General features: G+C 43.8%; 1 protein-coding gene across 1 annotated transcript; it reads right to left on the reverse strand.

Annotated features, from left to right (window-relative positions):
* Nucleotides 1-10,959: 10,959 nt before the first annotated feature.
* On the reverse strand, nucleotides 10,960-13,650 carry fzd9b (frizzled class receptor 9b). The gene has a single exon (XM_006799916.3). It carries the CDS (start codon nucleotides 13,168-13,170, stop codon nucleotides 11,413-11,415), a length of 1,758 nt encoding a protein of 585 aa, XP_006799979.1. The 5' UTR covers nucleotides 13,171-13,650; the 3' UTR covers nucleotides 10,960-11,412.
* Between the last annotated feature and the right edge of the window lie 1,723 nt (nucleotides 13,651-15,373).

The raw sequence follows: 15,373 nt of genomic DNA on the forward strand, positions 1-15,373 counted from the left end.
ACAACAACACAAAAAGGCCTGGATATTGACTGAAAATAGGAGTGGTGCATGATCATGGGATCCTTTCCATAGCAAAGACCTCTTCAGATATATAATACTTAAAATCAAATGAAGAATGCGCTCACTATGTGGCAGGGTGTTTTAAAGGGAAAACAAGAAAAATCAGCCATCAGCTGCAAGAACAGAAAAAACCAGATTAGGCTCTGCAAAAACATCTAAAACAGCAGACCGGCGCTGGAACTGCATTCTTTGGATATCTTTAAGAGAATGACGCATCCTCTGTAAAACACACTGGAGCCAGTGTGATGTATGGACATGCACAGCTTCCAGTGCTGCTGGGTCACTCGTGTTTATTAGTGATTTGACAGAAGACAGAAATGATGAGCTGTGATGTGTACGGAGCTTTACTTCCAGCTCGGATTCTGCCAAATGAGGGAATGTTGATTGGACTGTGCTTCAAAGTGCAGATAAATACTAGCCCAAAAGATACTCAGGAAGAAACCCGGGGGTTTTAGGCTTTAGGTAAAGAAGGAGGAACATTATGCAATGGCCCATTCAGGTTTATCACAACATAACTGAGCTGAATTGCACTTGAAGACAGCAGAAGGAAAGACCTGGCAAGGCATCACAAAGAAGAAAAGTCATTAGTTATTGAGATCCATAGGTTTCAGACTTCGGGCAGCCGGTTTTCACTAGACTCCCTGCAAATGGGACTGTATTAAAATACATTGTTTTGTTCAGCTCCTTGAATTCAAGCGATTGCACTCTAAGTCATCATCATATAACTGCAACCTAAATATAATCTGTAAGTAATTTAAAGAAACAAAAGAAAAGTTTGTCCTAAGTTATCCACACACAGCTTTACTCGCACTGGCTGTAACACATTAAAAAGTAATGCATTATAATCACATTTTTCTGTAACATCGGCAGTTTAAAGCTCCGCCTGGCTGTTGTTTTGAGATTGCCAGTCCCCCTGTGGTTCAGCTGATGCCTTGACTCGAGGTTTTTGTACCTGTTTTTGCTGCTTTGGTTGACCTTTTACTGAACTGGGCTGGACTTCTGTGAGTCTGTTTTTCTGAAATTAGGCCTCACTCTTTGTTTTTGCAACCGGGCGTCGTGCACACTTTGCATCTTTATTTTCGGGTCCTCCTTTGAACTTTTGAACTTCAAAAAATAAATGTGGTGTTATGTATTAATATACACAGCTGGAATTAGTGCTCAACAAATACTCACAAATCATTTATTCTTTCTATTCCAAAAGCTTAAATATTATGATCAGAAATTTGTGATTAGTAGTCTGATGGTGTGAAGTGTGTTAAGCATGTGTTAAGAAATGAAACACAGAATATCACCAGCATTATTTAATTCTGCATCTGAGGCCTCCGTGGATGATACATGTGCTGGTTTTTTAAATTAATTGCACACTTTTCTAATGAGTAAGCTTTCCTTCGCCATGTTTGGCTGTATTTTGGAAACCCAGCTGAAGCACCTGGCCCAGTTGGGTTCTGGTTTGGGGCTACAGACTGGCCCCACTAATAGGCACTTGAGCCCCCCCCCCGCCACATCCGCCTAGTACCATGTTCCACTTAATGAGGCTCTATCCTAGGCTGTAAACAAGCCCAGATGCAACCCCAAAACACACACAGGAAATGTCTCATGACCATAACAACACAAGGATCCTGCCAGCTCATGCATGATGGGGTGTGAACAGGAAGGCTGATCTTTGCAGGTTTTCTCCCTCTCTCCTCCACAGGCAGTTATTATCCTGAGGGAAAAGGCCGCATGTGGTACTGCTGCTGTAGCCCTTGGTCTGCATGCCAAATCCTCACCAGCCGCCAAGATCATCACAGACCGTTGCCTCACTCCGTTTCCACAGCCTACAGTTACAGTATGTACACAAACCGCAGTTTATTCAGCACTGTGTTGGACCTGGCATGACAGCTTTAACACGCCACAATAGGAACAATGTCTTATACAACAAGGTTTTTCTTTTACTTGTAGGGGGTTCAGACCTTGACAAAAGGTCCAGTGTTGGAGTGAGTGTGGCCCCAGCTGGTTCCTTTTACTCCGCAGACTGGCTAATGTACAGTGATCAGCCTGAGTCAACAGTGCTGGCTAGAAAGGGGCTTAATTGATGATAGGAAAGTTGTTTTTTGGATAAATGTGTTTGAACTGCCCCAAAATGTCCTATTCAATAAATTCTCCTTTTATTTACAGAATACAAATAATCCCGGGCAACCTGAGCGGATACTTGCATAAAGTGCCGAACACGCAAGTTAATTAACGCACTCATTCTTGCAAACAAAGAACAGAAGCCAAGCTAGAAAACTGTTCCCATTGGTGTTATATTGAGGACTCCCCCTACACCCTTCAACTTTCCATACACACCCACAATAACAGGCACCATTCACACAGAGCCGCTTTAATTAGCCAATTAAGTCTGGTGGAGTAAAATCACCCCTCTGTTTGATGTGCTCCACTTACTCAAGCTAATTTTAAAGTGATAATTCAACATTTGTTATGTAGCGTCAGTCTGAGCCTTGTTCCATCCACCTGCCGGTTATCTTAGCTTAGCATAAAGACTGGAAAAAGGTGACAAAGAAAACATTTAAATTTTGCTAATTAAGATTTTACATCAAATTTATATAATCTTTTTGTAAAAAATAGATGAACAGAACCTCTCTTGAAACTGCATCTTGTTTGTATAAGTCAAACCTCACTGTTTTCCCTTCTTTCCAATCTGTTTGCTAGGTAGCGGGTGGCTAGCTTTAGCGTCATGTTTAGCAAAAAGACAGAGTGGTACTAGTCTTTCTCTTACTCTAGTCATTCTTTTACTCTAAGAAAACAAGAAGCTATTGACTTACAATTTTTCTGTGCGTGTAATTCTGTGAAATATTGGCTAATTACAAAGATAGCCAACAGTTAGCTTAGCTTTGCAAAAGACTAATGGTAAAATAGTTTCAGACTTGTGATTTTCTATGGAAATAAAATTTATAATAGCATGTTAATGACAGAGATTTAGAGGTACTGGCTTGCACATTTTCTTATTTGCTCACACTTGTTTCCAGTCTAACTATCAACTAAAGTGATGTGCAAAAGTCTTAGGCCATCCCTCATTTCTGTATATTTTGCTTCTAAGCAGCCAGACTTGTAGTTTTTTTTAAATGCTTTTGATCAATAATTCTTCAGGCTTTCTGAAGGTCTTTCAGGGTTTTTAGTTTGGGCACTGGATGCTTTCTCACCAAATTTCAGTCCACTACTTTTACCTTTTAGATGACGATTTTTATGTTTGCTTAATGCTGACCTATGAGTCATTCATTCATGAGTCAATATAAAAAGGAAACTAATTTGAACTATGAAGCAGTGTTGAGTCAACAGATCACAGAAAACTTAGCTAATTTAAAATTGTATTACTAGACACATGATTTGGCCCCATTTTTTTGTTGTTTAATGTATGAAAGATGCCATAGATAACACAGTTTGACAGGCAGATGATGCCAATAAGGGGATTCCCCATTGAGCTATTAGTGGAAAACATTTCCTATACTTAAAAAATTGATGAAACTGAACAAATGGAGGGAAAAAAAAGAAGAAGGGGTAGGCCTGAAAAACTATTTACTCCAGATAAACAGTATCTGGAAGTCATGTCTTTAAGAAATGGGAAAAAATACAGGAAAGACTTGACACAGAACCTGAGAGATGCATCTGGCCCTTCAGTTGATTCACTGAAGCCTCATCAGAAATGGTCTCAGTGGAAAGCTGTCAAGAAGTTATTTTTAAGGAAGGGAAACAGGGAGAAAAGACTGACGCATACCAAATTACACAAGAACTGGACTGAAAATCAGTGACTACAGGTGGGATGGAGCGATTAATCCAAACGTAAAATTTTAGTTCAGTTTGTTGTCACGATGTATGGAGGAGGTCAAGTACAACAGTGAGTGTCTGTAGCCATTTATAAAACACAGTGGAGGCTTCTGATTTTTTGAGCTGCATTTCAGCCAGTGGTTTTGGGGATCTTGTCAAAATTGATGGAATTATGAACTCAGAAAACCACCTGGAAAGTGTCTGATTGGTAGCAGCTTTATTTCTAAACATGACAGTGCATTCTTGTCATACTTAAAGAAATTCCAAGAACTTGTACTTTTAAGGCTATGATTAACATATTTACACATATTGTATTTCTTTGTGTATTTGCACATTTGAATAAATCTCTGGACCCATTTCCCATTTTCTTGGCAAAATCTAAAGAAATGAGGGGTGTCTCAAGGACTTTTGCTAAGCTACTAGCTAGCAGCTTATTGTTTGAATACAGATATGACGATGGTACTAGTGCTCATCTCAGTTCTGCCAAGAGAGTCAATACACTGTAGAATGAAAATCTGGAAAATATTCAACACAAACAGCAGGCTTGCAACTTTGCAAATAAGTAACTTTTCAGACTTTATGCTAAATCTGTAGAGGTAGCCTAGCAGTCCTCTCATCTCACTCCCTGCAAGGATGTAAATGTTTGAGATTAAGACTAACTCATTGTTTTGCATACAGTTTATTGGCCTTCTTTGTCATTGCAAAGGCTCACTGACTGAGAGCAGGCGTATGCGATTACAGACAGCATTAGAGCCATCAGTGCTGCAGTGCCAGTTTTTCAGAGCATTCATCATCTGAAAACTTCATGAATCAAAACAGTCAATATGAAACAGAACTAAGTCAAAAGAAATAGAGAGGAAAAAAGGCAGACAAGAACAAACTTCAAAACTCCAAATCAAAGCGTGTGAAATGCAACGGAGAATAGCAGATCCTTACTGAGCCCGGGGCTGGGGTGGGAGGGGAGGATCAGTGGGTGGGGGTGGGGGGTGGTGTGCCTCCTTTTCTCAGAACACAGAGCCGAGGGGTGAGCCTTTGATGGCGGAGCGTGACATGAGCACATTTAGGATGGGGGTGCAGCAGCAGCAGCAGCAGCAGCGCGACAGCAGACACACTTTGCCAGAAGACCGAGCTCCACATCTGAGCGGTTCTGATCCATTTTGGAACTCGCTGACAGAAAATCTGTGTCAACATTGTGACTTTCATCAACTGTCCTGCTTTGACTGACCCACTGGAGCTGTTCCACTTGTTTTGAAAAGCTAGACTCGAGAACTGAAGGCTGTTAAGTTTTCGCTTCCCGGCGTTAAGCAAGAGTGCCACAGATTCAAATGCTGAATGTAGCCCGCTGTTGTTGATCCTTTAGTTAGCGAGTCAATGGCACAAACAGTCCACAGGGGTTTAAAGATGTTCAGGAGGGCCAGAGCAGGTTTCAGGGCTGAGCTTAGACTCCCACATCCTGTCCATTTCCACTCCCTCCCTTTAGAGTGTTTCTAAAAGCAGTCCTTGCATGGGTTTGTGTTCTTTGTTGATGCTTTTTTTCACATTTTTTTCCGTCCTTTGTAACTCCTGCTCCCTCTCTTTTTCTCTGGGGAGAGACTCTTTGGTACAAGAGATTAGAGCGGGTGCTGCCTAGCAACTGAATAAAAATGGCAGCTACAAAAGGGGTGCTCTCACTCTCCAACGTCTGACCTACATAATCCCAAGCCTCTGATCGTGCAACATAACAACATGATGAAAGGCCTGCTGTGATTTAACCCTCAAACAAATACTTGCCATGGCTGACCCCCTTGCTCAAAGAGCCATCTCGCTTACTGCAGAACACCAAAGGGTGACTTCTGAAATCTTGACGGTGCCTAATTAGAAAGGAAGAAGAGGCTGCAAACGCTATTGGAAATGAGATGAATGTATTTGAGGAGATGGCAGCAGAGTGGCAAAGGAGATTAACAGTGATCACAGCAATGCTGTTGGCTTCAGAGAGCGAGAGCGAGCGGTGGAACCTCCCTCTGTTCACTGATTCATCTCTCCTTCAGCCACAGGCAGACGGAGCACAGGAATGAGTACAGAGGGATGAGAAAGCTTTACTTCTCCGTCTTCTGCTTATTGATCAAAGGACGTGAAAAAAACAAAAAAATATATATTTTAAAAAAGATACAGGAAAAAGCTGGAAACTTTTTCTTCAAACTTTCACTTCCTGTAAAGTGCTCCTACTCCCATCCGTACCTCTTATGTTTTTATTTGTTCTGACCTACAGCGCTGTTTTCCCTGCACTTTTGACATCTTTAACTTAATTTGTCCCAAAGTAACTTTATAATTAGAACCATATCCTCTGGGTAATGCCACTTGCTCAAACCATCTTTTGTCTTTGGTGTCTTGAATATTTCAGATAAAGGTCCCGCTCTAGAGACCTGTGGCAAAACTGGCAGTTTTATAAACCAGGAGATCGCGTACTGGTTCACTCTAGTAAAAGATCATAGGGTGAGTTAAAATCCACCCTTTCAGAACAGCAACACGTTTGAGAATAATGATTGTAGCTCTCACTAATTCTATAACTCTGTACGTCACAAAGGACAAAGAGTGGATTTTACAAAACATTGTCATTTTTTCATCCCTGGACTTGGAACAACCCGAAGGGTGGTCGGATTGGATATTGAGACTAGGGAAACAATGGACTTGTAGTCTTGTTGCATTTGAAATGATTGCTTCAAAGACGGAGACCAGATCTGCGATCACTCAGTTGTTCTCCTCAAAGCCACTTGGATGCATCAGGAAGATCATAAAAGATGAACAGAAATTCACATGAACTACTTCAGCGTCCAACCAGAAACTTGCAGACCGGGAACAGACAAATCAGAAATCCTCCACAAATAACAAAATAGTTGATGCAGGAATGGGCTTAAACAGTAGTCTTGGTAACCTTGCTTTCCTATGGGAGTAAAACCAGAAAACAACCAGTTGAACCGAGTTTCCTATTGCAAAGAGATGAGCTACCATTGCACAGACTAACTCCAATTGATTCCAATGTGTTGCCAGTATCTCTCAATTTATAATTTAGATATACTCTAGTTATCCGAGTGACTGCAGTCACTCGGATAACTCGGACTGTGATTGGCTGTAGAAGAGTTCTCTCCTAGAGGTTGTGGCTGTTCATTGGTTTCCAGGTGTCTGAAAGGTGCAGTCACTTCCTGTTTCTTGTGGTCTTTAGTGTCAGTGGATGACGCTAAAGAGTGAAGTAAGGGCATTATTAATTATGATTTCAATACAACAATAGTCACCCATTTTTACTTTTTTCCTTACCGTGAGCTTTCCTCACTCACTGCTCCTTATTATATTTAACTCCTCTTATATCTCGGAGCGAGTCGACACTCCTTGTTAAGGTCCTGAAACAAAACTTTAGCTTCTTTCTTTAATTTTGCCATCTCAACAACGCCACAAACGTGTGCACCCACTTGTAAGCCGTGCTGCAGATTGTTGCTGTGCCTGCGTGCTCTTCATTGAAGTTTTAAATGTTGATTTGAGTCCCTTTTGGACGATGTTTAATTCATAGTTCATTCTGATTTTAATTCAAAGGAACACTTCCTCCTGTTCGTGTCTCTACCCTCGTTAGATGAAGATGAAAGGATGAAGACTGAAGGTACGTGTCCTTGAGCTCACATCAAGCACAGGTACAGCTGAGACTGCGATCCACAGAGTAATAAATATCAGGTTAGTGTGATATGGATATTTAATATCTGACTTGTTAAAACTGACCAAACCTTCTAGGTAATTGATAACATTTTAAATACAAACTGGCTTTCTTTCCTTTACTGAAGTGAGGCAGGTGGACCTTTTTCCCCCAGACAGCAGCACTGAAAATATTGACGTGAACTTGGACGAGCAACAGCTGGATTTATCCTTAAAAATATTTCTCAAACAACACAGAGAGGTAACTGGAGATGGACTTTCAGTACCTGTATACAAACCTCCAACAGATGTATGTATGACACAGTAATTTTGAATGGTGAAAACACCTTTAAGCATTCCCTCTGTGCTACATTTGAGGTTCTTAAACAATAAGAAACCCTCTGCAAAACGTCTTTTCATCTCTCTGTCTGCCTGCTTTCATTAAACCAGCTGGAAAACTTCAGCCCCTCAATCTCTTCCTGTGCCACTTGACACTGAAATCCTCATTTTAGACAAAAAGTCACCATCAGTCGCCGTGATATCAGCATGCGCGCGCGGTCGCGTTGTGTGGTTTTTGTGCGTGTACTGGGCGTCTGATTGGAGTCCGGTTGCGAGGACTGGTGAGCTGTGTGAACTTTGGTGCTCTCTCACTGCCGCATTTTCATGGAAAGCATCTCTTTGGGGGCCTGCAGGTTTTCAATGCGCTCATTTACACATCAAAACAGCACAGGAAAGGGATAGTGCTCAAGGGGGGTGAGGGGCTGCAGAAGGGAGGGAGGGCAGGGTAATGAAGGATGCTTTATTTTCTCTTTTTACCCTCAGGGTTGGGCAGGGGTTTTAAGTCTATGAGGGAGGCGTACTGATGCCATAATGATCGCCTTTAATCAGACCCATGACCAGATGGAGGGATTTCTCCTCAGCAGACAAAAACACAGTGTCAGCAGCTAAAGCGGGATAACCGCTGAGGTGTTTTTAGGCCTTTTAGTCGAAAACAAATCGTACAAATCCCGGATAAACAGAATCAATAAATACTCTTTAAAGCTCCCAGCGCACACAATGAAATTTCCCTGAGAAACCTATAAGGGAAAAGTGTTGCCTTTTCTGGGAGTAGCCTCACTCATGGCCCAGACAAACTTGGTGCTCAGTGCGACTGACTCTGACACTATTTAACCTCCTGAGCCAGAGGAGAAGAAAAACAGCGCCGAGCCTCAGCCAAACTAAATCTTTCAAGCGAGACCGGGCTTACTTACTCCTGAAATTGGACATTACTGGAGATGGGGTGGGGTCTTCTTCAAAACAAGCCTGCTGCTGATTGGCTGGCGCTCCTCCAGCCCTGCAGACCTCAGGTGTGTGCGCGTTTGTATGTGTGTGTGTGAAGGCAAGGTGTTCCCGGCAGCCACATATCTGGCGCCAAAAGAACCACAGCTCAAACAAACTCTGTTTTTGGAATGAACCTTTCTTTCGTTCGTGCCTCTATCTGAAGCGCTGTGCTGTGTGATTCCTTTCCTCTGTGAAAGAAAAGAGGCTAAAAATAGCTCTCAGTGACCTGGAAATGCAGCAATAGACTTCATACTTGTGGAAAAGAAACACATTAAAGACATCCTGTCGCTGTTGCTGACCCCACTTTTTTATTTTAAAAAAAAGAGGCTTTTTATTCAGCACTACATGGAAAAATATATTTAAAAAAAGCTAAGAGGGGCTTAACCCTCTGCAGCTCCTATCTAATCAGAGCAGCTCAGCGCAGGTGGGACAAGCTGGTTTGTGTCTCACACAGCAAGTGTTTGGCCTCTCTGGGTCATGTCACTGGAGTGTGAACCGGGGAGGAAGCACGCGCCCCCGTTCAGTCGCTCGTGAACTGGAACATGTGGCCTAAAAACACCACCAGCCGAGCCTCTGGCCGCGAGGGCTCGCCAAGCAAAACAGCTCTTTTTAATAGTTAAATGTGATCCACACAGTGTCAGAATCCAGGACTCGCAGCGCTCGCCTGCCAAAACCGTGGACAACGTCTACAATGGCTGAGCAATGAAAACAAAAGAGGGGAGGGTACTGGTAGTTAACCCACATCTTCTTCCAACGAAGGAAGGAATAAGTAATTTAAGTTAACTCATGCGTTGCACAAATCCACTACAACACCACCACGCCAAGTGGAAATGTGGTTAATTTACTGCAGAGACGCAACGTGCCTTTGATTTTAAAAATGCTGTGCGTGTCATAACTGAACGGTGGAACAAGCTGTATTACATCCTTAATAACTCGGCTGAAATGCAAGCGGTGGAGAAAAAAAATGAAAACGACACAACTTTTAGATGTCCGGAGATGGTCAGCGAGCTCACCCCTGCTTCACCCAGCTCACATCCCGGTAACGTTCCTGGTCATCCCACTTTTACCAAACTATCACTCCCACAAGCTGCTCCTGCTGCTGCTGCTGGCGATTGTGGTGACACAGCACACAATTACACACAAACATAATAAACTCCACCGCTGTCAAACACTAATTTCCACACAACTTGCTGTGTGTGTGTGTGTGTGTGGCTGCAGTTTACGTTGGCGCTTACACTGTTAAAGTCCAGTAATGTAAAAGCTATTTATTTTCACTTTTTTATGGACCGTGTGAGGAGATGGTAGCGCTCATGCACAGTTAAAATCAGGTTTATTACTGAAAAGTTAGCTGCAGAGGACCAACTTAGAGTATTTGTTCAATGAAAAATAATGCTATGCATACCTTCTCTCTGAATCAGCCAGCGATCATTTATACCTCGTGTCAGTTTCTGAGAGCACGTTGTTGCTTTAGCCAAACAAAATGCACTGCTTAGCGGAATTCCTTAATTCATATCACAAGCGCAGGCTCCAAGAGACACAAGCCGCATATAAACTCGAATATTAAGTTAATAATCCATCTACTCGATGAGCAACCACAGTTTTGGCCGCGTGCGCTAAGCTTCAATCTGTCAGTGAAACCATGCAATAAGGCTGAAATCCACTTCAGGTCTGTCCTCTCACATCAAAGTGCCGAGTGTTTGCACGGGGATCAAATAGAGCAGCGAGAGGGCAACAACAGCGATTCGGCGGAAGGATTAAAACAGCCATTAATTAAATATATTCCTCTGATGATGCAAACATTAATACTTGCCACGGTTTGTCACTCTATTCATCAGCAATTCTCTTTGAGGATTATTGTCGGGGACGCCTCTGGGATGTAGCCTGCGCTTTGGAAGACAACACACGCGGCAGCAGTCCTGCTGTAAAAAAAAAAAATCCCCGAAGAAGAAAAGCTACGAAATCTATTCAAACAATCATTTGTGGCCACGGAAACTTATTGAAGGTTGCTGAAACTGTTAAACGGTCATCAAAACAACAAGAAGGCAAGAAAGTTGAGGATGAGTTCCACAAATTTATTATCCTTCAAAAGGCCAGAACCAGAGGTCTTAGAAAAGGCACTTGATTTCCCACGACCTTTTTAATAAATGTATCTAAACAACAAATCCTGTAAGAGCCAAGGTGAACTTTAAATTAAATATATTGACAATAAATAACACATTTATACACATTTATACAGTTAATCATGCCACTTTCAGGGAGGAGAATACGCTAATATTTCCCGACATACCTCCCCTACGAGTCTCTTTTTCCCTCTCTTTGCAACACCGGGCATGTCTACTGCACAGAACACTATGAACAGGAAACATATGGATACCAATACTGAACATTTTTCCCTTTATGCACTGAATACTGTTTATAGTTTCTCATGGTGTAGCTTCGTGTCCCTTGGCAGCAGCACAGAAGTAAGTGACAGTTCAATTCAATGCCTCATCTTCATATTAAGTCTTTTAGCAGCTCCTTACACAGGGCAAAGGTGTGTGAGTGTGTGTGCGTGTGTGTGTGTGCTCAATCTCAGACGTGTGTGGGGTTGTCTGAGTGCAGGTCAGTCTTGGCCATGTGCAGAACCACAGCAGGAGATTTGTAGTGGCAGTGTGTGCTGCCGCAGCTGACACCGCTGCAGGGTTTCCTACTACTAGTCCTGTCTGCCAGCTTCCTGCTGCACAGGCCCTGCCAGGTCTGCAGGGTCTTGGAGCTCCAAACCCACACCCCGCTGGTGATACCGACCACCAGCGACATGAAGATCTTCAGCATGAACACGGCCACTGTGGGCACGGACGTCTGAAGCGAGCAGTCGCTGCCGGGTCCGTTGAAAGATCCGCACTTCATCTGCAGCCCCCTCAGCTTCCAGTAGTCCATGTTGAGCCTCTCGTAGAAGTAGCAGACTATGACGCAGGTGGCCGGCACGGTGTAGAGGATGGAGTAGATGCCGATTTTCACCATGAGCTTCTCCAGTTTCTCCGTGTTGGTGCCCTCGGTTTTCATCACTTTCCGGATGTGGAAGAGCGCCACGAAGCCTGTGAGAATAAAGGAGGTGCCGATGATGAGGTAACATGACAGAGGGATCAGGACAAAGCCCGTGAGGGCGCCCGAGTCCATGCTTCCTACGTAGCACAGCCCCGTCAGCTCGTCTCCAGCCACCTTCCTCATAGTGAGGATGACGATAGTTTTGAGAGCAGGGATGCCCCAAGCAGCCATGTGGAAATAGTTGCTGTGAGCTTCGATAGCCTCGTGGCCCCACTTCTTCCCTGCAGCCAGGAACCAGGTGAGGGTGAGGATGACCCACCAGATAGATGAGGCCATGCCAAAGTAGTAGAGGATGAGGAAGACGATGGTGCAGCCGGTGGACTCCAGCCCCTCTTGGATGATGTACAGCTCGCCGTGCTCACGGTCGCAGGCGATGTTCTCGGGCCCAGCCACTGAGCGGATGATGAAGGCCACGGAGTAGACGTTGTAACACATGGAGAGGAAGATAATGGGTCGCTCTGGGTACTGGAAGCGGTGAGGCTCCAGGAGGAAGGTCAGGACGGTGAAAGCGGTGGAGACGAAGCACAGGATGGACCACACAGTCATCCAAATGAAAGCAAAGTCTTTGTCCTGCCTAGACCAGAAGACATCCACAGCAGGGGAACAGCGTGGAGCGCATGACTGGCTCTTCTCCACAAACTGGAACTTGTCTGGGTTCTCGCAGGAACCCACGCTGCCCGGAGAGCGGTTGTTGCCCGTGCCCGGCTGCCGGGGGCGAGGGGGCACTGGAAGCATGCCCTCCCCTTTCTTTCCCTCCGTCCTGGTTTCGTTCTCGGGGGCTTCCATGCACAGAGCGTTGGGGTCATTCCTGGTAGGCAGCTTTTCGCAATTAAGTGACTCCGGCCAGGTGTAGCTGAACTTCTTCATGACGGGAGCACACTTCTCCTTGGCCTGCTCGCACATGGGTCTGCATGCGGGGATGGAGGTAGACACTTTGTCCGTGCACATGGGGGCGAAGAGGGAGCAGAGGAAGAAGCGGAGGTGCACATGGCAGCCGTAATGCACCAGGGGGGCAAACTCTTGCAGTTTGATGGCAGCCTCCTTCTGGTCGTCGTGGGCCATGAAGTTGGGCATCCGGGTCAGGTTGTAGCCGATCCCCTGGCACATGGGGATCGTGATGAGCTCGCACTTGGCCGGTCTGCCACGCTCCAGGTCGTAGGAGCCAATCTCAAAGCTGGAACCCGAAATCACCAGCAGACACCACAAAAAAATCACCACCTTCAGCGGACAGCCGTCCATACTCATCGTTTCGGCCAAAAAGAAAAGAAAACGAAAAAAGGGGGTCTCTGTCTTTCAGAAGACACACGGGGACGGGTAGAGAGGATCCCCGCTATTTCCCCATGTCGAGGGCAGGTCGAAATTCAGCCAGCTCTCCGTTAGAAAACCTCCCCAGCTGCACTCGGAGCGGCTCGCTGTTATTATTTAGTCCTGAATTAAAGCGGTTACTCCCACAGTCTGCCGAGATAAAGGTCCGTGACTAAAACGTGACAGTCGGAAACTTCGATACACGATTGAGGAACGAAAACAAAAACAAAAATCGTAAAATCAAACGCCGGGGAACTGAGCGTAAATCCTCAAAGTGGATCGAGCGAAGAGAAAAAGAGAGGCAGCGATCACAGCGGCTGTTTGAGCTGCTGTGAGGCTGTTTGTCGGCTCCAGCTCTTCCTCCTCCGCTTTCAGGCTCGACACTGAAGTTTGAAAGCCGCTCAGTGGGACTTCACTGAGGGAGAGACGGAGAAGAGGAGGAGGAGGAGGGTGGGCGCTCCGTGACGCTCACATTTCAGCCCGAGCACTACACAAGGAAAATTATCAGACAGATGCTGGAGGATGGTCAAATACCTCTGACATTTCTGCCCTGAATAGTATGCCTACCCTTTCAGGCGCTTTGCCTGGAGGGAGGGGGGAAACTGCAATGCCACGACGAATATAGTCGTTTGCACACTCGAGTAAAAAAAAAAAAAAAAAATCGATGTGACAGAAAAGCTGCTGCACTTATTTGGCAACTTTTCACATAAAACACGACGTAGGGCAGCAGTTAAAAAGGCAAAAAAAAAAATCTCACTCAGAAACAACTATAATAATAAAAACTTACATGCAGGGATTCATCTCTGCATATCAACAGCGACTTTTTAATTTCAGTAAGTAATGAGAATACCGTGGATTTCTTTTTTTTACAGCAGGCTGTTCTACACGTTTGCAGTGTGAAAATACATAAAAGGTATTCATGCATTTGGTTATTCATTAGTAAAGTGCCAAGTAAACCTGCAGAGGCCCCCTTACCTGGGACTAGAAGTGCTGCTGTGTTGCCCAGCTTGTAGAATAATTAAATGCAGCATTTAACATATTTAATATAACAGGAAAGTGGGTCACAGAGCAGATAGTTATGTGCCATTCTGCAAATTTTGGTGTTGATCGATACCAAATTAATACAGGGTCAATATTTCGCTGACCAGTATCGATACTTTTTACTTATAGAGGCAGCTTATGTAGGGGAAGAGCAGTGCGTCATGACGTATGAGATCAATTTGAAAATTCTGATCATATTTTAATAATCACCAAATCACATCTTTCAGCTTTTCATGTATTTTGAAACCTTTTTGGAGACCCTGAATGTAAACACAAAAAAGTTAAGACATTTTTCATAGCGCATGTTTGGGGTATATTTTTTCACTCCCAAAAATATAATTAACTCAACAAAAATCATTGGCCTAAATACTGAGGATCAGATGGTATGATACTAGTGATATTTGGATAGATCCGCCCAGCTTTAGTAGGGGAGACCGGGGATAGTTGTAACATTTTTCACATTTCTGTCTGTAAATTGGAGCTCTTTTAAGGTAGTGGATTCAAAATGTAATGCAAAGTATTTACATGTCTCGGCTATTAAATAGTGCAGCTATTTTCTTTGCAGCACAATTACCCATTGCATGGTATGGTCTCAAACACAAAGAGTGAAATGTTACAATTAACCCCATAGTCTGGGTTAGTTGTAACATATCCTGGGGTGAAATGTAACACAATGAAATAAGGGTACTGACAAAACATTAACATGTAATCTTTGTTTATTCAACACATGAATGCACTTAGAGCCATTTATGTAGCTATGTGTGTGTGTGACAGAATGCAGAAATCTAGCTTTTGAACATATGCCAACCCCCCCAAAAAGACAAATTATGGAATTTTCTGCAACTGAATATTTCATTAATTTTGGTTGGTCTTCCTTGAGTTTGGCGTCATTGGCTCAGTGGGCATTATAACCTACAACTCTTGCACCAATTTTGAACATAACAATGAAGCTGAAAAATTTAGTTGTTCACCAGCATCGCAATTCCATTACTTTTTATCATGGCTTTCCTTAGTGTGGTGCAAAGTGCTTCAGAAAGATGAGGAAATCTGTTTCTTGCACCCATCCTGATTTATTTCCACTACCAGTACTTCCTACTGGTCC

This window comes from Neolamprologus brichardi, chromosome 14 (genome assembly GCF_056152115.1).
Source record: "Neolamprologus brichardi isolate AB-2024 chromosome 14, ASM5615211v1, whole genome shotgun sequence".
NCBI lineage: Eukaryota > Metazoa > Chordata > Actinopteri > Cichliformes > Cichlidae > Neolamprologus > Neolamprologus brichardi.